This window comes from Podarcis cretensis (genome assembly GCF_951804945.1).
Source record: "Podarcis cretensis genome assembly, chromosome: 2".
Classification (NCBI taxonomy): domain Eukaryota; kingdom Metazoa; phylum Chordata; class Lepidosauria; order Squamata; family Lacertidae; genus Podarcis; species Podarcis cretensis.
Genome location: NC_137171.1, coordinates 54,369,111 through 54,391,840, shown reverse-complemented (window position 1 = coordinate 54,391,840; position 22,730 = coordinate 54,369,111). Strand labels below are relative to the sequence as shown.

At 45.5% G+C, this 22,730-nt stretch overlaps 1 protein-coding gene across 8 annotated transcripts in view; it reads left to right on the top strand.

Moving 5' to 3' along the window:
* Nucleotides 1-7,432: 7,432 nt before the first annotated feature.
* TCERG1 (transcription elongation regulator 1) overlaps nucleotides 7,433-22,730 on the top strand; it is a 40,984-nt gene continuing 25,686 nt past the window's right edge. For 4 of the 8 annotated variants that reach the window (XM_079967930.1, XM_079967929.1, XM_079967935.1 and 1 more), the window contains exons 1-7: nucleotides 7,434-7,592; nucleotides 11,451-11,676; nucleotides 12,481-12,633; nucleotides 13,188-13,470; nucleotides 14,240-14,482; nucleotides 20,697-20,759; nucleotides 21,900-22,100. In XM_079967930.1, coding sequence (XP_079824056.1) covers nucleotides 7,471-7,592; nucleotides 11,451-11,676; nucleotides 12,481-12,633; nucleotides 13,188-13,470; nucleotides 14,240-14,482; nucleotides 20,697-20,759; nucleotides 21,900-22,100 — 1,291 coding nt within the window. In that variant the 5' untranslated portion in view covers nucleotides 7,434-7,470. Of the gene's footprint in view, nucleotides 7,593-10,866; nucleotides 10,960-11,450; nucleotides 11,677-12,480; nucleotides 12,634-13,187; nucleotides 13,471-14,239; nucleotides 14,483-20,696; nucleotides 20,760-21,899; nucleotides 22,101-22,730 lie in introns of those variants that run through there. The other 4 variants (XM_079967933.1, XM_079967931.1, XM_079967934.1 and 1 more) reach the window with 4 other exon arrangements.

Sequence of the window (22,730 nt, the reverse complement as noted above, 5' to 3'; positions counted from 1 at the left end):
ATAAACACCCACTAGTGTTCTCAAAGCTATCAGCATGAGTTTGACCAAACTGCGGGAGACAGTGGAAGCCAGAAGTGCCTGGCGTGCTCTGGTCCATGGGGTCACGAAGAGTCGGACATGACTAAACGACTAAACAACAATAACAACATCCAGTGATCAATGGTCACTGTCTGAAGATCTTACTGCCTTTCTCCATTTGAAATTATAACCTATCATACTTGATTGTGTTTGGGTGTCTGCTTGGATTTATGAACTGCCTATATTAATATACAAATTTAAATTAGGATTGATAGAGTGTTCTTATTGCTAACCTGAGCTGACATCATTTCTTGTTTTTCTTTGTTATATTTGCAATGAAAAATAGACAACTAGAACCTTGGCTCTGGAATACAGTACAATCCCATTTAAAATAGTAGGACTTCTCTGGGAGTTTATATTATCATTTATGGTCTGCCATTCACCCAATATACAAAAAGTGTAGCGTGACACAGACTCAGCTTCCAGTTTTGGTAGGGTTTTCCCACTACCCACCAGGGCTGGAATTTTCACTCTTGCGCCTTTGCAATTCCATCCAGATTTCAGAAAGAGGATGTTGCTGGTACTACTGCTCCCACAGACACTAACTGTGGCTAGCCATCCCACAGCAGACCCCAGTGAAAACAAAAGAGAAAAACCAAAAGTAACATCCATTGATAAGTCCAGATGGCCAGACTAGACAGTCAGAGCTCTGAATAAGAGTCGGCACTCAAGCCCCAACTCTCTTTCTCATCACCCCAAGCATCTAGTCAAGCCACCAGGACTCATAGCTAGCAACACCCTGACTATATTTGTGATTGGGCTACACTATGTTCATCCAGAAGTGAAAGGGAGCAGCAACCAAAGAAAGTCCTGCTTTTCCTAACTGGTATCTTTTCAGACAGATGCCAACAACAAAAAGATCTTTTGTTTTTGAACATTTAAAAGCACAACACTTTCTCTTGCAAGTCAGTGGAGCAGCAAGCTTCTGAGTGGACCTGAGATGGCAGTTTAAGCAGTGGTATAACCTGAGAGGTATTTTGGCTTGAAATTAAAACCCTACTTTTAATAAGCAATATTAACTGTGGGTAACATTGCGGGGTGAACGAAAACTACTCTCTCCCACCAACACAAACAACAAGCTGCCCACTTTCCACCTTAGAGCAGATTTATGCCACAAGGTGCCATAGGAAGGCACTGGACATAGTAAAAGATCCATCGCATCCTGGTCACTGTCTCTTCAAGCTCCTGCCGTCGGGACGGAGATACAGGACGATGAAGACAAGAACGAGCCGTCTCAAGAACAGCTTCTTCTCCAGAGCGATCTCGGCCCTGAATGGGAAACCTGGACTTTGAAAGTCATCTAATCTTCCTTGCTGTATTATATTGTATTGTTTTAATTAGTGTTTTTATAGTTGTTCTGATTTTGTGTGGAGTGCCCTATCTGGGTGGATGGAGCAGCCAAGTAAATTTCGTTGTCCCTGAGAGGAGGCAATGACAATAAAGATATTATTATTATTATTATTATTATTATTATTATTATTATAATATCTCCCCCTCCCCCCAGTTATTATTTGCATTTTACAGTATTTGAAATTGTATTTTATCTGTAACAGCTTTTGCTTGCTTTTATATATGCAATAGTTGTTTTATATTTTTATTGTATTGTGAGGTCGCTTCAAAATGCCTCCTAGGAAGTGATTTGTTAATTAATTAATTAATAATGGATTGTATTTGCATTTGTAATAGCAATTATATTTTAAAATGTTTAAAAATACATTATAAATCATAGAAGGGTAGCATGTTACTCTGTTGCAGCAAAAAAACATAAAGAATATAATCCCAGATTATATTGTCACTGAAATATACTCAGAGTCGCAAGGTGATTTCATGCTCTTTATTCAGCTCATAGTGGTGAGGAGGAATGAATGAAAGTCCCCTCAAGGTATCTGCTTTATATACATTATTTACACAATGGGCTGAACATGATTGGCTAATTCCGGAATTCTACTGTAAGCCAATCAGGTTGTGGATTCACTTCTATCTGGAGCATGATTGGGTAGTTCCTGCCAACCAATCATACTGCTGCATTGTTCTAGGACCAATCAGACTGCTGCATTCTGAATCCTATTGTTCTAGGACCAATCAGGCTGCTGCCTTTTGGATCCTATTGTTCTAGGGCCAATCAGACTGCTGCAGTTTGGATCCTATTCAACCCAGTACATAACACCCCTCCCCTCTAAGTTCCAGTCCTGCCCGGGAGGTCGCATTCATAGTCCTCAAGGTACGCTGGCGGCCTACGTGTGCGTTGCGGCCTGGGGTGTTCCCTGGTCCGGGGTTCAGGTTCTGGCTCGTGTTCCAAGGATGCTGGCTGTGATGGGGCTGTTTGGTCTGGCGCAACCAGCTCACTCAGTCGTGGTTCTGGTTCCGGTGTCCTTTCGGCCTCGCAGGTCCTCTCTGTATTTACTGATTCTGCCTCTCCTGCTGGCCCCTCGTGCTCTATGGGCCTCACTGCCCCTCTGTTCCCTTGGGACTCCTCTGCCCTTTCCTCCTCCTGGTTTTCTCCTGGGAATCGTCGCCGTATCTGGTCGCAGTGGCGGCGCCAGCATTGCCCCCCATCCGTTAGCACCTCATACGACACGGGGCCAGTGACCCTGGTGACTGTGGCGGGTACCCATGCTGGGCCTGCCCCAAAATTCTTTGCGTACACTGGGTCCTGAGCCTCGAAGGTCCGGGGGTTCTTGCCTTCCCCCACCACTGCCTCATCCTGAGCTCTATCGGGGTGAAGGCGGTCCAATCTGATTGCAAGGCGCCGACCCATTAGTAGTTCAGCGGGGCTCCGGCCAGTCGTTGAGCTGGGGGTGCTGTGCTGTGCTAGAAGGAATGTGGCAAGGCGGTACTCCCAATCCCCTTGTGTCATACGGCGAAGGGTGTCCTTGGTGGTCCGCACCATGCGTTCTGCTTGGCCATTGGTGGCAGGGTGGAATGGCGCCGAACGGATGTGGCGGATGGCGTTCTGCGTTGTGAAGGTTTGGAATTCTCCTGACGTAAATGCAGTCCCGTTGTCTGAGACGAGAGTGTCAGGGAGCCCGTGGGTTGCAAACAGCCTGCGTAGTACCCGGATGGCTGCGGACGTAGAAGTGGACGGTACCAGTGCGACTTCCAGCCATTTGGTGTAGGAGTCCACCACTATGAAGAATGTTTTCCCCTGAAAGGGGCCAGCGAAGTCCACATGCAGGCGTGACCATGGTGCTCGGGCGGACTCCCAGGACTGGACTGGGGCCCTTGGGGGATCTGGGCAGGATTCTTGGCAGGCCTGGCAGTGTTTGACCCAGGCCTCTATCTCTCCGTCGATCCCCGGCCACCACACATAACTCCTGGCAAGGGCCTTCATTCTTACTACCCCTGGGTGTGTCTCGTGTAGGGCTGTGAGGACCCTTTTGCGGAGGGGCTGGGGAACAACGACCCTGCTTCCCCATAACAGGCACCCCTTGTGGGCCGACAGTTCATGTTTGCGGGTTGTGTAGCCGGCGAATTCTGGCCCGGGGCTGCTGCTGGGCCATCCCCTCCACACCCAGTCCAGGACCCGGGAGATGACCCTATCTTTCTTGGAATGGTGTGCAACTTCTTGTGCCTGAATGGGGCGGTCAGGAAGCAGCTCCAGGCTCATAACCTCTTGTGCAGGTGCTGGGTCGGGGCCTGTTTCCGGTAGTGGTAGCCTGCTGAGGGCGTCCGCATGGCCCATCGCCTTCCCCGGACGGTGAATCAGTGCATACTGGTAGCTGGCAAGGAAAATTGACCACCTGAGGACGCGAGGAGACAGCACTTGGGGGGTCTGCTTTTCAGGGGCAAACAAGCCAAGCAACGGCTTGTGGTCAGTCACCACGGTGAAGGGCCGCCCGTACAAGAAATCATGGAATTTTTTTACTCCCTTCACGATTGCCAGACCCTCCTTGTCGATTTGCGAGTAGTTCCGCTCGGTTGCGTTGAGTGTCTGGGAAAAGTATGCCACTGGTACCTCTCTTCCATCCGGGAGTTGGTGTCCCAGGACAGCGCCAATTCCATAGGGCGAGGCGTCGCATGCTAGCACCACCGGCAGCCTCTCGTCGAAGTGTGCCAAGACCGAGTTTGAGACAAGCAAGTCCTTGACTGCCTGGAATGCGGCCTCCTGGCGCTGGCCCCACACCCAAGGGGCCCGCTTGTCCAGGAGTCTGTGTAGGGGCTCCGCTACCGCCGCCTTGTGGGGAAGGAAGGAATGGTAAAAGTTCAATAGTCCCAAGAAGGCCTGAAGTTCAGTCTTGTTCTTGGGCGCTGGGGCATCACAAATGGCCCGTACCTTGTCCCCAGTCGGGTGGACTCCTTCTGCGTCCACCATAAATCCAAGAAAGTCCACCTGAGGCACTCCTAGTAGACATTTTTCCCGCTTCACCTTGAGACCCGCCGTCTGGAAACGGTGCAGAACGGTGCGGAGGCGGTCCTCAAACTCCTCTGGTGTGGGCCCGGCAATCAACACATCATCGAAGAAGGGGGTGACGCCAGGAATCCCTTTAAGTAGAGAGTCCATTAGATTCTGGAATATGCCTGGTGCCACGCTGATACCGAATTGCAGCCGCTTTACCCTGAATGCTCCTCTGTGCGTCACAATCGTCTGTGCCTCTGCTGTGGCCTCATCTACTGGCAGCTGTTGATATGCTTGGGCCAAGTCCAGCTTGCCAAAAATTTTCGACCCAGCCAGGGTGGCAAGAACATGGCTGACCACTGGCACTGGGTATGCATGGGCCGTAAGGGCCTTGTTTATGGTACATTTGTAGTCTGCGCAGATGCGGACCGAACCATTAGGCTTGACGGGTGTGACAATTGGGGTTTCCCAGGGGGCATTAGGCACCGGCTCCAGCACTCCTTGCTCCACAAGCCGGTCCAATTCCTCGTCTATACGGGGTTTCAGGGCAAACGGGACCCGGCGGGCCTTGAGCCTGACCGGTCGTACTGCGGGGTCAAGCTGTAGAGCAATTGGGGGGCCCGTATACTGTCCCAATTTCCCATCAAAAACCCCCGGAAATTCCTTGCATATGGTGTCCACGTCCACTTGTAAGCTAGTGTGGTTCACCCCGGTGACGGCTAGCCCCAGTGGTCCAAACCATGCCAATCCCAGTAAGCTAATGTAGGGGCCCTTGACCACCAGCAATTCCAGTTGCCGCGTCCGCCCTCGGTATTGCACCCTGAAGGTCCCCACCCCCATTGTGGGGACCTTACGTTTCTGGAAGTCCCGGAGGGTGAATGGGGCCGGCCTGAGTTTGGGACCCCCAGTAGGACACAGTTTCCTTAAGGTCCTTGCCGAGATTATGGATAGAGTTGAACCCGTGTCAAGCTCCATGCGGCATGGGGCCCCCTCTATCTGTACGTCAACATAAATTTTCTCTACGTTGGGGTGGGGCAACTGGTATACCTGGAAGTCCGTGAGCTCCGTCGAGTTGCCTTGGTGCGTTGGGCCCCGGGACCTGGGGCTCTTGGATTGGTCATCTGATGCCTGGCGTCGGGTGGGCCGAGCCCGACACACCCGGGCGATGTGTCCCGATTTTCTGCACTGCCTGCACTCTGCGTTGCGGAAACGGCAGGTCCTCCTCTCGTGACTTTCTCCGCAACTTGCGCAGTTCCCTCCTTCTCGTCGAGGCAGCTGTGGTATGTGGGCTGCTTGAGTGCGCTGCTGTACTCGGTGCACCTCCTCCCTGTTGGATCCTGAGTCGTCGGTGAGGTCTTCATGGTGGACCCTCGGTTGGGATGGCTGGCTCGGCCGTGCCTCTTGCGTCGACCTCTCGGCAGCTTCCGTTGCCAGGGCCTCCTCCAGAGCGACCTGGAACGTTAGGTCCTTCTTAGCGTAGAGGCGTCGTTGCAGCTTCTCATCCCTCAGGCCACCGACGAGGCGGTCACGAAGCATGTTCTCCAGCTCTGAGAAGTTGCAGAACCGGGCGGCTTGGCGGAGAGAGGTCACAAACCCAGTTATGGTTTCCCCAGGGGCTTGCCGCTTTGCATAGAAGGCATTTCGACGAGCCACCACTGAGGGCTGTGGCGAAAAGTGCCCCTTCAGCTGTTCCATTATTGTTTTGTATGGAACAGTAGCAACGTCTTCAGGCGCAAGGAGAGCCCGGGCAATTTCAAATGTCTCCTCTCCGCAAACGCTGAAGAATATTGCCCTCTTCTTGGCGTCTTCTTCATCGGTGACCCCTTTGGCTTCTAGGAGGAAGGTGAAACGGGAGGCGTACGCTTCCCAGTCTCCGGATGCTGGGTTGAACGGTGAGAAGCTGCTGTCGGTTGCCATTCTGAGTTCCTTGTGTCCCGGAGCTGAAGCCTGGATACACGGTGCGAGGCAGCGGTGCGGCAGGTGGCGGTGCTGCGGTGCTGTGTGTGGCAGTCAGCTCAGCGGGATCCCACCTTCGTCGCCAGTGAAATATACTCAGAGTCGCAAGGTGATTTCATGCTCTTTATTCAGCTCATAGTGGTGAGGAGGAATGAATGAATGTCCCCTCAAGGTATCTGCTTTATATACATTATTTACACAATGGGCTGAACATGATTGGCTAATTCCGGAATTCTACTGTAAGCCAATCAGGTTGTGGATTCACTTCTATCTGGAGCATGATTGGGTAGTTCCTGCCAACCAATCATACTGCTGCATTGTTCTAGGACCAATCAGACTGCTGCATTCTGAATCCTATTGTTCTAGGACCAATCAGGCTGCTGCCTTTTGGATCCTATTGTTCTAGGGCCAATCAGACTGCTGCAGTTTGGATCCTATTCAACCCAGTACATAACAGTCACTCTACATTTTATATGGTGTATTTGTTTTAAAATTGTTAACTGCCATAAATCAAATGAATAAATCTGAAAGTATTTGTTCTTTTTTGGTAAAAAGATCGCATTATCTCTTCGCATGAAATAAGTCCTGAGCAAGAAAGATCCTAAACGTCTCTACCATTTCGGAGAGGACACGATGGAGCCCCACCATAGCTGAACTACATTAAAATTGTGATTTTACTGTATCACTTTTACTGCTCTCACTTCAGACCCAGCGAGGCTGAAAAAATGGCTTCTCCAACATACACCCAGAAGTTCCGTATCAAAAGAATAGGATGCGTCCCTTTATTTTCTTATCTCTGTGGTCAGAGACTTCTTTTTTTTTTTTGAGGTAAACAGGGTCAATTCCGGGTTATAGGTCACGTGACGTGCAAGCGAGCGGGCCGCAGGAGGGCGCGTTCAAGCGGCGCCGCTTGATGCTCTTTGAGCCAAACCAGCCAGTCACTACTCGCTTTCCGCCTCTCATTCAAAATCGGCGGCGACAGGCACCAATCGAGGCGAGGGTGACGCGACGTCGTCATGTGATTGACGCACCTGGCAGCCACTGACGAGGCGGCAAGGCCTGGCGAGGGTGGGCGTGTGCGGCGGCAGAGTCGGCTGGTGATGGCGGAACGAGGAGGAGGAGGAGGAGGCGGCGGCGGCGGTGGCGGCGGCGCGAGTGGCGGAGCAGGCGGCGGCAGCGAAGGGGACGCTGGGGCGGCGGAGCGGTACAACAATGAGATGAGGTAAGGCCAAGTCCTCCTGCGGGAATGGCGGCGGGCGGGGGGAAGGAAGGGGTTGGCAGGAGGAGCCGGGAGCACGAGGCCTTTTGTGAGCGCGCGCGCGCGCGAGGGAGAGAGAGCGAGCGCAGGGGGCACGAGCGCCCTTCCCGCTCCGCTTTCGCGGCGCCGGGCCCGCCCCCCTCCGTCCTTTCGTCTCGAGGCGGAAGCGGCCGTTCGGCCTCCGCTCCCTCACGGGGCTCCCCCCCCCGGCCCGTCAAGCCTCGCTCCTCCCCTGGTGAGATTCCCGCTCAGCGCCCCGACCGCTTTAACCGCCGTTATTCCAGAGTAGTACCGTCTCCATGCTCGCTTGTTTTATTTATTTATTTATTTATTTATTTATTTCCAACGGCTCTTCAGCCTTGGGGACGGGATGCCCGTTTTGTCTGTTGGCTGCTCCCCCACACGCAGCCGGCTTTTGCCAATGGCGGACACAAGCTGACGTATCAAGAGCGGCCGGCGGGCGGGGAGATGCGTGGTTCCCTCTTCCCCAGTTCCTTCTTGAACTGGCGCCTCGGCTGGGGGCCCGCGGCTCAGTAGTAGCTAGGGGACGCACGTGGAAGGCCTCAGTATTTCAGCAGGAAAGAGGATCTGAGGAAGGCAAGGGGAGGAAATAAAACAACCCTTGCATCTGCAGCAGATACCTGTTAAACCTATTCTGTTAAGCCAGGGGCTGCCTCAAGTGTAAGGCAGGATTTCATATGTTCATGTAACCAGACTGCATTGAGGAGGAGAAGCCCCTCAGGGTTGTGTGTGTGTGAAAAACTTGAAATGCAAGTGTAGAAGCTTGGCCAGATCACATCTAAAGTTTTATCCAAGTAACCAGAAGGAATGCTTCACTTGTTAACAGTGGTCCTGCATAAGGAAGTGTTCCCACGTAGGAAACACCATGAAGCTGACATGTGACATTAATATAGGGTTGTGTTTTGCATGGTACGCTTCTGGCGTCCATGTGTTGGAAAGCTGTGTCGAATGGCAGCTTCCCAACATATGGATGCAGAGCAAAACGCATGCATGACGATTTTCCGTACATGGAAATACTTGCGTGTTTATTATTAAAGTCATTTCTGTACTGCTTTGTATTCCTGAAAAAGAATCTGTAAGGGGTTTGCAACGTTCCTTAAAACTTCAAATGAAATACCGTAAAGATCCACCATTTAAAGCAACATAATTAACAGAAAAATATTATTTGTAAACATTAAGAAATTACAAGTAGAAAAATCAAATATTAAAAATGTACATATTAAGCATCATTAGTGACTAAACAGAATAACTGAGATTGAAGTTGTGCCACCACCCCAGCCCTCTTCCACTTAAAACATATGAAGCAGTCCAGTTTAAAGTGGGAAATCTATACTTGTCTTTGTTGCAGCTACGTGAAAAAGAAGACAGGGCTGCTTCACCTTCAATAGTCATGCAGAAGAAATAATTCCAGCAGCTGGTGAAAGTCTTCTGCACTTCTATTAAAGGTGCAGGTGTCCAGTTTGCTCTTTCACACAGCTCCCCTGCTTGCATATACTGTATCTTTGGTAATTGGCAGTACAATGTGACTTTCACTGTATCCAGAAATTCCACTGCAAATACTAACAATCATAAGAGTAGTGGGAAAACCCACCCAGACAGAATTTTTAACTCCTAGTGTTCATAGCAGCAGTCTCTATTTGTTCCAATTTAATTGCTGTGCATCATAAGTAAAAGGCATTGTCCTTTTGAAATGGCCCATTATGACAAACAAAACAAGGCCTGACTATGCATATATAGTGGACTTGGTACTCTTAGGCCCAGGCTGTTTCTCCAGTCTATTGCAGCAGTGGTGAAAGCAGTGAGGATTTAGAGATGTAGGATAAGAAGCCCTCAATCCAAGTTGTTGCCAGCCTTTATTCTCCCTCTTATGCCAGACTTTGTGTAGAGACGGGCTGGTGGAAACAGTACTGAATACTGGAGGTAGAGGGAGGGCAGGAAGACCTATATCACACTAGAACACTGTGTGCTCTTTAGCAGGCCACAGACCTTCCTCCTCTCTGAAACCTATAGAGGAGGCTTTTTATGTTTGGTATGAATGGAAATGAAATAACTTACCGTATGTTTCGCCCTATAGGACGCACTTTCCCCCTCCAAAAATGAAGGGGAAATGTTTGTGCGTCCTATGGGACGAATGCAGGCTTTCGGTGAAGCCTGGAGAGCCGCAGCACCAGCCCCACAAGGTCGGGGGACAGCGGGGAGGCGGAACGCCGCCATCCCGCTGTCTCCCGATGTGGTTTGGAGGCTGACGGGGAGACGCGTGCTTCTCCCCACCGCCAGCCCCGCAAGCTCCGGGGACAGCTGGGAGGCGCAGCGCGTCTTCCCGCTGTCCCCGGACCTGGTCTGCAGGCGGGTGGCGGGGAGAAGAGCGCTTCTCTCCGCTGCCTGCCCCACAAGCTCTGGGGACAGCTGGGAGGCCCCAAAAAACTTGGTGCGTCCTATAGGGCGAAAAATACGGTATATGTCTTGGAAATACTAAAAGTTTTGCATTCTCTTGGATTCTGCCAATTTGTCCTTCCCAGGATGGATGTGGGCAACCAGTTTTCCCCGTACACTAATGCATGGCAGAACACTTTTCAATGCTTTATTTTTCTGCATAATATTTTCCATTTCACAAGTTCATTATTGTCAAATAATGGAGACCAATTGCAAATTCTCATTACCTATGCATGTGCTGTGATAAAATTCTATCAGTTCTGTAGACAGTATTTTTCCAGAACTGGCAGAATACCTTCCTTAGTGAGAATGTTCAGTCTTGGCACCCCTATTTATAAGATATACTTTAAATGACTTATATTTTACATGTACAAAATACATGCACATTATGTCAGTTTACTTTGCTGCATTGTGGCTTTTTCCTTTTAAAATACATGTGAGCTGTGATAGGAAAAGTTCAGGCCCAAACTTGCTTGAGTTCTAAAGGCATAACCTGAAATTCTTACATATGTGCATCCTTTGTAACTCATGCAATATGCATATATTATGTACTCTTAATAGCTTTATCACACAAAAAAATCTGATGTGGCTCTTGACCATCTCAGTGGAGTTGGCAGTGGTCACTGAGTGTTACATCACAAATTTACGAGTTATATACAACAATAGAATTCTTAAACACCTCTGTGCTATGCAACTTCCAAAATTAGAAGGTTGAATATTAAGTGTTGAATTATTTGTCTGTTGTCGTTCACCACCTTATAACCTTTGTTTTTTTCAATTTTGAGTCATCATGCCAACATTGGTATTGCACTGGCACTAAATGGTGGGCAAAATTGTTTTCCTGAGAGCATCAGAAGAGCGTTTGTTGGTTGCAAAGGTGAACGTTTTTTCTATATATACATTTACTAAGCTACCTCTGTAGAGGGCTGGGTGGCACAGTGGGGATAGCATTCTCAAATTCTGATTTAGGCTACATGTGAAAAGGATGTAGATGTTCCCATCCAAGTGTGTGGTGTGCACCCCTTCACATTATGAAACTGTTGGGTGCTTTGGTATTTATTAAAATCAGTTGTTTTAGAAGTCCTGAATATATATAAATACAAGAGAGATGTGGGTATTGCACCTTGTGTTTGAGGTGACTTGTATTTAGGCTTGTGGGAGGGAAGCTTGTGCAGTGCCTTTCCATTTGAAGTATCCCCAGTCTAGATACTGCTTTCCAAGTCATTTAAATTGTGAGGACAAAGCCCCCCAAACAGTTCGGGGTTCATGATAACTTTGTCACAATGTTTTGGTTCACTTGTAACACCAATTCCCTTCTGTTGATCAAATAATTTGAAGACAAAACTGTTCATTTTGGTTTGCTCACAGAATGGCTCAACAACAAGCACTGAGATTTCGTGGACCAGCTCCTCCACCAAATACTGTCATGAGAGGCCCACCACCTCTTATGCGCCCACCTCCACCTTTTGGTATGATGCGAGGCCCTCCACCACCACCCCGGCCTCCGTTTGGACGTCCTCCATTTGATCCAAATATGCCTCCAATGCCACCCCCAGGAGGAATTCCTCCACCTATGGGACCTCCACATCTACAGGTAAAAATATGTATTAGATGAGGACAGTATCAGTTTTATTTTTTAATGTCTGAAGGATTGCTTGTTCCAGCAGTGAAAACTGTGACCATCCATTTGCCAATAGCCCTTACCACCTTTTTTGTCCAAAGAATTAAAGTTATGTTAATATTAGGTGTTTTTTTCTTTTTCTCTGCTGTCATATACTTTAAAAAAACACTATCATTATTTGCCTTTTTTCACTCAGCCTTCCAACTTTCTGCTTCCTGAAACTTCATCTGTTTCTCTTGCTTAGGGCAACAGTCCACAACCTTTTCTCCCTAGGGCTTTGATGGAGTTTTCATCAGCCTTTCTTCCTATTTCTCAACTCATTTGTTTCCTCCTCTTTTATTTCAGATCTACCCACTATTTCCAGTGTCTAGTTTTCAGTCCTTACTCTTTCCATGACTGAGCATTTTTCCCACCCAGCTTCCTAGATGTGTTCCCCTGGAAGCCAAGCACTTCTGTCTTTTGTCACAACCTTTCTAACAGTAGCCTCTAGTCTGTAAGCCCTGTGTGATTGAGTGCAACAGAACTCCTCCTCTTTCTGCATGTCCCCCAAATATGCTCTGGAGGGTTGGGAGAACCCCCAGAACAGTTTTGGGGGGCATGCAAGGGGAGGAGAGGCTGGGAAAGTTCTGCTGTGTGTGGGAAAGATGTTCTGTGCATGCAGTGATTTAGTTGGATACATCCCATAAGGACTTATTTCTGGATAGATCTGATTAGTTATGAAGGTACTGTGAATATGAACATCCCTTGTAATATTTTTACTCTTGCATATGTTTGTAGAGACCACCTTTCATGCCTCCTCCAATGGGAAATATGCCACCACCTCCTGGCATGATGTTTCCTCCAGGGATGCCACCTGTTTCTGCCCCTGGAACACCAACAATGCCACCTACTGAAGAGATCTGGGTAGAAAACAAAACTCCAGATGGAAAGGTAAGATTTATCCCTAGTAACAACAGTAATAATTGTTGTCTTGCTGCATTGAAGATACTACAATCCTGTTGGGAAAGGCAGAAGGTGTGTGTTTGAAGTTTTCAGATTGGCACCACAGGGGGGCCTGAATTGTTCCCCTCTTTGGGAAAAGGACCAGCCCAGGGCCTAGTGGTTCCATGGCTGGCCCTGCTCTGCATGCTGCACCTTGATTTGGGGCCCCATGTCATGGATAACTTCACAACTGCCCACAGTTTTGGCAGGCACAGTGGTAACCTTTATGGCAGCAGAATCCCCTGCAGGATCGTGCTCAGTGGATGGGCACGTCTGCAGAATCCCAACCCCCTCTGGCAGCATTGATCAGGGGATTAGGCTTGCATCCTTAGCAATCTTATTTGTTAAGGTGGTTGTGTAGTATTGTAAAGCCTTCAGAATACTAAGAAAAATTTCTAACGATTATATTGATTTTGAGAGTTTTTCACAGGTAGGAATCTGAAAGGTGAATGGAAGAACTAGGTTATGTACAGTAGCATAAAATTGTCTTTTTTTGCCTCTAGGTTTATTACTATAATGCACGGACACGTGAGTCAGCATGGACCAAACCTGATGGAGTGAAAGTTATTCAGCAGTCTGAACTGACACCAATTCTTGCTGCTCAGGCCCAGGCTCAAGCCCAGGCTCAAGCCCAAGCCCAAGCCCAAGCCCAAGCTCAAGCTGTAGGTGGTTCCACACCTACTACTAGTAGTCCTGCATCTGTATCTCCATCTCCATCATCAAATAGTCAGTCATCTACAACGTCTACTAGTACCACAACGACGTCTGTTTCACAAACAGTTTCCAGTAAGTAAAATTGCTGCTGAGTTTAATATTAAATTATTGCACCACTTGGAGGTGCTATAGGATTCTAGAATGTTTACAGTCTGAGTTATAGAGGGAAATATTGAATATACAGTATCTGCATTATGCTGTGGCCATGCATATGCTGAAGTGCTTTCATTATGTTTCAAAATTTTGCTTTGTATTACAAAGTGTACCTTCACTCTGCAATGGTACAGTGTAGTTTCCTTGTTCTTTATTTTGACTAGGAGCAATGTAAGTTCCTAATACATCAGTTGTTCAAATGACTTTATTTGCTGTTTGATGAATCAACAGAAAACTCATGCCACTGCTCTGGAGGTTTGTTAGGTGCATTTTGTGGAAAATGTGGAAATGAAATAAAATCTTAATCCTTTGAAGAAAGCTGAAAAACCCCATTATCAGCTATTTTCAGAAATTTGCCTAGGCTGTTTGAGGTGAGTGTGCGTGTGTATGGTAAATTTTTGCAGCTGCAGAGATTATTTCATTATTTAATCCTTGCAGCAGAAATCTCTTGGTGACTCCACTAGTAGAGCACCTTGATAATCTTGGCATTAAGATTGAAGTTTATACTAAAATGAAATAACTTGCAAGTTCTTAAATGGCCCCTCCGAAAACTGCATAGTTTTGTAAACTACTTATGAGAGCATAATGAATTTGGCATCAATTTACAAGGGAATGTTGGTGAATCATATTAAACATGGAGCTTATACATGTATGATATAGGGTTTTGGATGTTTGTTCTCTTTATCAGCACCTACAACACAAGACCAGACCCCCAGCTCAGCTGTTTCAGTTGCTACACCTTCAGTCAGTGTTTCAACCTCTGCTCCTTCTGCTACATCTGTGCAGACTGTACCCCAGCCAGTCCCACAGACTTTGCCTCCTGCAGTACCTCATGCAGTACCTCAGCCGACAGCAGCAATTCCTGCTTTCCCACCAGTAATGGTACCTCCATTTCGTGTTCCTCTTCCTGGCATGCCTATTCCACTTCCAGGTAAATTGAGATACTATGACTGTCTTGCCAGCCACATGTCCATGTTGTCAATTTGTTTGCACTCATGTGTCTACTGTGTATGGAATTTGCCTGAATCCTCTTCATTTAAAATATATTCTTCAACAAATTTGGAGTTAGCTGACAGGCTTTTTAGAGTAAAAAAATATATTCCAGAATTTATTTTTATTGGCAAGAAGTCATGTTAAACCCTTTTTTTTTGGCATGAATACATATTATACTTCAAACACAATTTATTGGTTTAACAGTTCATGGTTGGAAGAAATTCACCTTGTCTTTGTTACTTAAGCTGCAATCCTATACACACGTACCTGGGAATGCTTCCTTCTGGGTAGACATGCTTAGGATTGCACCCTAAGAATGTGATACTAGGCTTTACTGACTTTAAAATAAGTGATGTCTTGGTAGAAGTAGACTACTGTCTTGAAGTAAATAGCTGCTTTGGTGAATTAACTCTTATCAAACTGGTTAATTACCTATACAAGCTCTTCAAAACATTAGTTGTTGAGTCACATATTACAGTGCAGCTATTAATGTATGCATATTTGTAATTGATAGAGTAAAACTGACTGAGTGCAAAAGAAATACACTTTAGTTGTTACCTTGCCAAGTGGTAATTACCAGATGGAATCAGTAAACTTTCATTGAAGGACAGTATAAAATGAATTAATAAATTCAAAGATAGGGTTTAATTATCTGCCAGTGCAAAAAAGTTCAAATCCATGGTGCCACCTATGGTGTCCTCCCTTTCTTGCCATCACTTGTACCCCTAGAATTTAAAGACAGACTAGGTTGCAGACAGGGAGAGGATTTGGTGGTACTCACATACACAAGTACTTTTTGGCCGGGCCATATAGCTTCATTCTGAAATTGGAATAATTTCAGGCCTATATGGTTGAAGACAGAATCTTGGACCTATGTGGGAAGTGTGTTTGAAAATTTGCTAGTATATAATAACTACTGTAGTCTATTTTATTTTTTATTTATAAAAATTTCTATACTGCTGTTCATTTGAGGATCACAGCACAGTTTACAATATAAAAACACAAAAATGCATAGTAACAAACAAAAAGAATACTCTCCTCCACCTCCACCCCTGTTTAAAAGGCTGTTGTGTTTAAGCCCTACTTAGGATTCTAGCATTACCAGGATTCTTAAGTCACCTCAGCTGACTGAAAAAAGGTTAACTTTTTATAAAAGCTACATCTAGTGCCAGTGACATATGTGGGCATTTATACAAAGATATGTTTTTCAAATTCATGAAACTCTTCTAGTTTGGCTTCAGTGCTACTGGCCAAGTTGCCTATCTTAATAGTGAAACCTCTGAGATCTTAAAATATACAATATGAAATTCCAATAGTTATTCTGAAAAGTATAAACGTGATTGGTAAAGCAGCAGAAACTACCTAGCACAGGAACAGCAACAACTGGAGATACAGAAGGAAGGAGGAATTCCTCCAATGTGAGCAGAACGCTGCTGATTGCAAGTCTTGATCCAATTAATACGGTAGTTTTTGTTGTTTCCATAGGCAGAATCTGTCAGGGAAGAGTTAGAAGTTTCCAGTTTATCAGAGGGAGAAAGCATTCCCCAAGGGGGGAAGGAGAGCAGTGAATCTAATAGAAGGGAGCAAGAGGAACAACAGGGAGGGACCGGCTGTTCCCAGGAAAGGCAAGGGTTCAGTTCTAGCTCAGATTCGGAGGAGAGGAGGTACAGGCCAGCTCTGGCCAGGAGGGTAGAAAAAAGAGTGGGAAAGCGAAGGGAAAGGCGCCTTCACCATTTTGAGAGTGGCTGGTCACAGAGAAGCAGAGCTCAGAAGGTATCTGAAAAGTGACTCTGAGGAATAATATTTAAGAACCGTTTATAAGATTGTTTTGTTAATCAATAAAAAGTTATAAAAGAACAAGAAGCGTTGCCACAGTTGCCACCAAGCAAGATATATGCCATGTCGGAAGTAGAATCTGCAGCATTGAGGGAGTTCCTGCAAAAGAATTTGCAGAGAGGTTTTATTAGAGAGTCCATGGCCTCTGGGGGTGCTCCTGTCTTTTTTGTCAAAAAGAAAGGGGAGGAAGGGGCACCGAGATTAGTATGTGACTTCAGAATCCTTAACAGCCAAATGAAGTCTCGCGTGTGCCCACTGCCACGTATAGATGACCTCTTAGAGAGAGAAAGGTCAGCCAAAGTCTTCACCAAGCTTGATCTACGAGGAGCATATAATCTGATAAGGGTCAGAGAAGGGGATGAGTGGAAAACCAGTTTTTGTACTAAGTATGGTGCATTTGAATTCTTGGTAATGCCTTTTGGCTTGCAAAATGGCTCAGGGGTATTTCAAACCTTCATTAATCACGTCTTAGCAGGTATACTGGATCAGTTCTGTGTCTCTTATTTAGATGACCTCTTAATATATAGTGAAAGTATGGAGGAACATGTAAAACATGTCAGGCAGGTGTTAGAGAGATTGAGGACCAACAGGTTATATGTGAAGTTAGAAAAGTGTAAGTTCCACACACAAAAGGTGGAGTTCCTGGGATATTGCATTTCCCACGAAGGGGTGCACATGGACCCCAGTAAAGTTCAGGCAGTGGTGGAATGGGAGGCACCTAAAACTAAGAAAGATCTACAGAGGTTTTTAGGATTTGCTAATTTCTATCGTAAATTCATAGGTAATTATTCCAAAATCATAACGCCACTGACTGATTATCTAAGAGGCAAGGGGCCATTCAGATGGTCTGAGGAAGCACAGAAGGCCTTGGGATGTGGTGTCTATGGATTTTATAACAGATCTACCTTCATCGCATAGGCAAACAGTGATCTTTGTGGTGGTTGACATGCTAACCAAGATGGCACATTTCATACCATGTGCCAAAATTCCAACCGCACAGGAAACTGCAAAAATGTTTTTAGATAATATTTTTAGGTTGCATGGTATGCCATCACAAATTATTTCAGATAGAGGGGCCCAATTTACATCACAATTCTGGAGGAGGTTAATGCAGTTACTAGATGTGGAGCTAAGCCTCACGTCGGCGAGACACCCGCAAACCAATGGGGAAGCTGAAAGAACGAATGCAACACTACAACAATATCTGAGGTGTTGTGCTGGTTATCAGCAGAGCGGGTGGTTAGAGAAGTTGAGTCTAGCAGAGTTTGTGTATTATAACGCAATGCATGTGTCTACGGGCAGAGCCCCATTTGTGGCAAACTATGGCTTGCACCCAAGGGCATTCCCAGGTCAAGAGGAGCAGTTAGCAGTACCAGCAGCAGAACAAATGATAGAGGAGTTGAGGTGCATTCATGAGATATTGAAAGAGGATTTGGAAGAAGCTAAAGAGGCTTACAAGAGAGCTGCAGACAGGCACCGGCGAGTTGGGGAAGAAATCCAAGTAGGGAGCTGGGTATGGCTATCTAGCAAGGGACTACCAATACGAGGGAGGTGTAAAAAGCTAGAACCAAGGAGATTGGGACCTTTCCAAGTAAAGGCTCAAATTAACCCAGTCGCTTTCAAGCTCTATTTGCCTGAAAATATGAGAATACACCCTGTATTTCATAGATCTTTATTGTCAGTGTTTGTACCAGCGCATAAGTATCAAATTTCAAAGGAACCACCTCCTTTTCCCACCATGATGGGGAAAGAGGAGACCGAAGTGGAAGAGATATTAGACTCGAGAATAAGTAGGAGGAAATTGCAGTATTTGGTTGCAAGGAAAGGGTTAGATGAGTCTGAGAACTCATGGGAACCAGCAGAAAAAATTAACGTTCCAGAATTGCAGAGAGAATTTTATAGAAAATATCCCCACAAGCCAAAACCCCATAACTGGCATCTTCAAGAAATTTTTGAAGAGACAGATAGCGAGGAAGAAGAGTTCATAGGGTTCGGTCCTTCAGAAAGAGAGGAGAGCGAGGAGGAGGAAGGGGGGCTTAGGGAAGGGGGTGATGTCAGGGAAGAGTTAGAAGTTTCCAGTTTCTCAGAGGGAGAAAGCATTCCCCAAGGGGGGGAGGGGAGCAGTGAATCTAATAGAAGGGAGCAAGAGGAACAACAGGGAGGGACCGGCTGTTCCCAGGAAAGGCTAGTGTTCAGTTCTAGCTCAGATTCGGAGGAGGGGAGATACAGGCCAGCTCTAGCCAGGAGGTTAGAAAAAAAGAGCGGGAAAGCGAAGGGAAGGGCGCGTTCGACATTTTGAGAGTGGCTGGTCACGGAGAAGCAGAGCTCAGAAGGTATCTGAAAGAAGTGACTCTGAGGAATAATATTTAAGAACCGTTTATAAGATGGTTTTGTTAATAATCAATAAAAAGTTATAAAAGAACAAGAAGCGTTTGTGTGGTGATCTGAAGAGGACAACGGCCAGGCCTGACAGAATCCTATGTGCCTTCTTTAAACAGTATTTTCGTAGCATAAAAAACAAGTCAAGTTAGAATACTAATGCACTAAGAAAGAAATAGGAGAGGTTGGAACATCCAGTAACATTTTCAAATACTGAAAATGTATTTCACATTGTCAGTACTGCTATTGTACGTAAAGAAGTACCTGTTCGAATTATTTCCTCCCCTTCAGCCTTAAGTGTTTAGTTATAGTGTTTAACTATACAGCCTTAACTAAACAGCCTTAAGTGTTTAGTTATAGTCATATACTATAAGCTACTGGTACATTTTAACATGACAAGTTTGACAGTGGAAATGGCTACTTTTCTCAAAAATCTTTCTGAACAAAAACTTGCCCAGATTCAGTGATCTTTCTATAGCACAGTCTTACGCATACTTATGCAGAAGTCAGTCACACTGTAATGATACTTACTCTCTAGTAAATCTGTTTAGGATTGCAGCTCTACACTTAATTTTCAGGCATATTCAAAACATGGTTAACAAGATTAACCTCTGCATTCATTGCAAATTTGTAACGTAAATACACCCTAACATATATCAGCAAATATTTTGCTTGACTTGGCAGTTGTGCATTTTGTTCCATGCATGAATAAAGCTTGGGAATATTATTAGAAAAGATATTTTCTGGAAGACTAAAGCAATACAAAAACCCATGAATGATAGTTGAATGTTTTTGTATTGGACACTCTTGAAGAAACTTTGTTTTTTGTTTGTTTTGAACTTGGGATTTAATTTCATTTTGTGCATCTCAAAATATGGGAGTAAAAATATTCTAAAAGAAATTTGGGAAGGGTTTACGTTCTTGCATTTTCTAGTGTTAGAAGGTACTATAAACTTGGTACCTCTTTAAATTATCTCTTGTCTGGAATGTCCCTTCAACCCTGTTTCCCTCCCCTCCTTCCTCAATTGCTGGGTGTCCCATCCTATGCAACCTGCCAGCAACATTTTTCACTTGGAAAACAGTTCTTGACTGCTCTTTTCAATGAATAAACTTAAGAGGCGTCCTTTAAACGTAAGCCTACCTTGCCACATGGGACTCTTCTGTGTGGCTAGGGTAGTGTTTTAAAGAGCTAATTTGTAATTTGTTTTGGCTCCGGAATGGAGTTAGGAGCGGGAAAAGGGAGAGAAGATACAAGGGAGAGCATATATAGGCAACTAATGAGCCATCAACTCAACTTCTCTGTTTCCTTTCTTCTTTTGGGGGGGGGCCTGTTACCTTATCCCTTACTTGCATTCACTACCTTACCTTCAACCTTGCCTGTTTTCCCTCTTCAGACTGATACTCCTGTGCCTTCTAGTATGATTTGCTTTCTCAACACCACCATTCTTCTCCCCCTGCTCCCCCAAATACATTCCTAAGGCTTCAGTCCTGTGAACACAATGGGGCTTCCTTCCAAGTAAATGTGCATAGGATTGGGCTAAATGAGCTATTTGCACTAGTCCTGGACAGATTGCTGTAATACGGCAAGATAAGTATGACCTTTCATAGCATTGTCTCACAAGGGGGTGGAGAAGCTTGACCACACTGAATTTAAATCCCTGCATCATTCCCTCATTTTTTTTAAAAAAGATGGCTGCATTGTCATTTAAGTCCTCATGTTCAGTATAATCCGAGATTATTGCAGGAACTTGTCATTGATCTGGAATCACTATACTAAAAGGGAAACGCATTTTAGACCTTCCTGCTTGCTTCCCACTGCCATTGGAAAAAAAATGGCATGCTAAATTTGTAGCAGGAAAATTGATACTACTCAGATTCCCAGTGGTAGCTGACATGCAGTGGCAGCTTTCCAACATGCTTGCTTATCCATTTTACAGGTGTAGCAATGATGCAAATAGTCAGCTGCCCGTATGTAAAGACAGTCGCTACCACCAAGACCGGTAATTTTTTTAAACCATCTTAGTCTGTTTTGTCTGTAAGTTGGCATGGTAGTGAATGTTGTTGTTTTTACCTTTATTTGCTTTTCCCAAATAACTGGATCTCTTATCTTTATTTTCAAAATACACTTACAAGTACAGATTTCACATGTAGTCAGCAAGATTTCCCCCCAATTAACTGGCTATGAGCTTAATTAGTTAAAAAAAAACACTTATGCAAGTTAGACTACTCTGTTCATGTGAATCTCTTCCATAACCATATTTTGCTTTTGCTTTCCTATGTGGGATACAGTGTTTGATTCCCCCCTCCTGCTATTTGTACAGTGATCAGACTTCGTTTGCATGTTAGTGTGCTTGTGTATGTATGTCTGTGTCTATGTTTAAACTTACATGTTAAAGGGTGTTCTAGATATATATGTTTTCATGCAAAAAGGAGTTTGTTGTCAGTACCTTACATATTCACAAAAAACCTAGAGTCATGCTGCATTAAACCATCTGTTATTTTAACTTTAAAATCCAAAAATCAAGGTTGAAAGCAAAATCCCGGGTTGTACTGGCACCTAAACATGTGATCCTGACTTCTAAGATTGGGTGCTCCTGACAGTGCTTGAAGGAGCTCAGTAAGTGTGCAGGACTCTCTCCCCTTCCATGGCACTGGGGAAGCTCTGCTTGCATGTGTGGGTCTGCTTTGCTGGATCACATGACCATTTAATAGAGAGAACTAAGAAGATTTCCTGATAATCATGCTACATCTGTACTGAAGAAGCTGACTTTATTGTTTTACTACTCTTTGTTAGTGTTACCACTTTGAAGAGCAGTAAATCCTTCCCATCTTCTTTTAATGCTGATTCTTATGATAGTGTATGGAATTAGCAATAACTTCATTCTCAACACTTAAAAAATAGTGCAAATTCACTATTGTGCCATCCATGACTGGGTATACAGGGCAGTAGTGATTAGGCAATGTGCAAGTACAGTGTGCTAACACATAACTACAGCTTAGAAGAAATGTTTCAGCTTCCAGTATTGGTAGCTTCAGTTTCATTAATAAGCCACTGTATATGCTGATTTCAGTTTGATGCTTTGGATTCACAAAACGTTACTTTATCAGTACTTGCCTTTTTATTGCTCCTTCTTATGTAGGTGTCTTGCCAGGAATGGCTCCTCCTATTGTACCTATGATCCATCCTCAGGTTGCTATTGCCGCTTCACCTGCTACATTGGCTGGAGCAACAGCAGTCTCTGAATGGACAGAGTACAAAACAGCAGATGGGAAGACTTACTACTATAATAATAGGACACTGGAATCAACATGGGAGAAGCCTCAAGAACTGAAGGAGAAAGGTATAGTGTTCAGTTTTGGACCAGCTAAAGTTGTGCTTTGCAAAGTTAAAAAGACAAATTGGCTGATGAATGTTTGTGCTTATTTCTAGCATTTTTAATCCTGCTGTATGTCTTAAAGGTAAAGGTAAAGGGACCCCTGACCATTAGGTCCAGTCGTGGCCGACTGGGGTTACAGCACTCATCTCACTTTATTGGCCAAGGGAGCCGGCGTACAGCTTCCGGGTCATGTGGCCAGCATGACTAAGCCACTTCTGGCGAACCAGAGCAGCGCACGGAAATGCCATTTACCTTCCCGCTGGAGTGGTACCTATTTATCTACTTGCACTTTGATGTGCTTTCAAACTGCTAGGTTGGCAGGAGCAGGGACCGAGCAACGGGAGCTCACCCCGTTGCGGGGATTCGAACCGCTGACCTTCTGATCAGCAAGTCCTAGGCTCTGTGGTTTAACCCACAGCGCCACCTGTGTCCCTCGCTGTATGTCTTACATACAATTAAAACAAGAGTCTCTCTGTCTACAGACTCACAATCTAAAAAACATGACACAGAAAGAAAAAGCCATGGTGAGTCAGAAGTTGGGGGGAAGAAAGCTCTTATAATGACCAACATAAATGGAAACAGTTCAGGGACAGA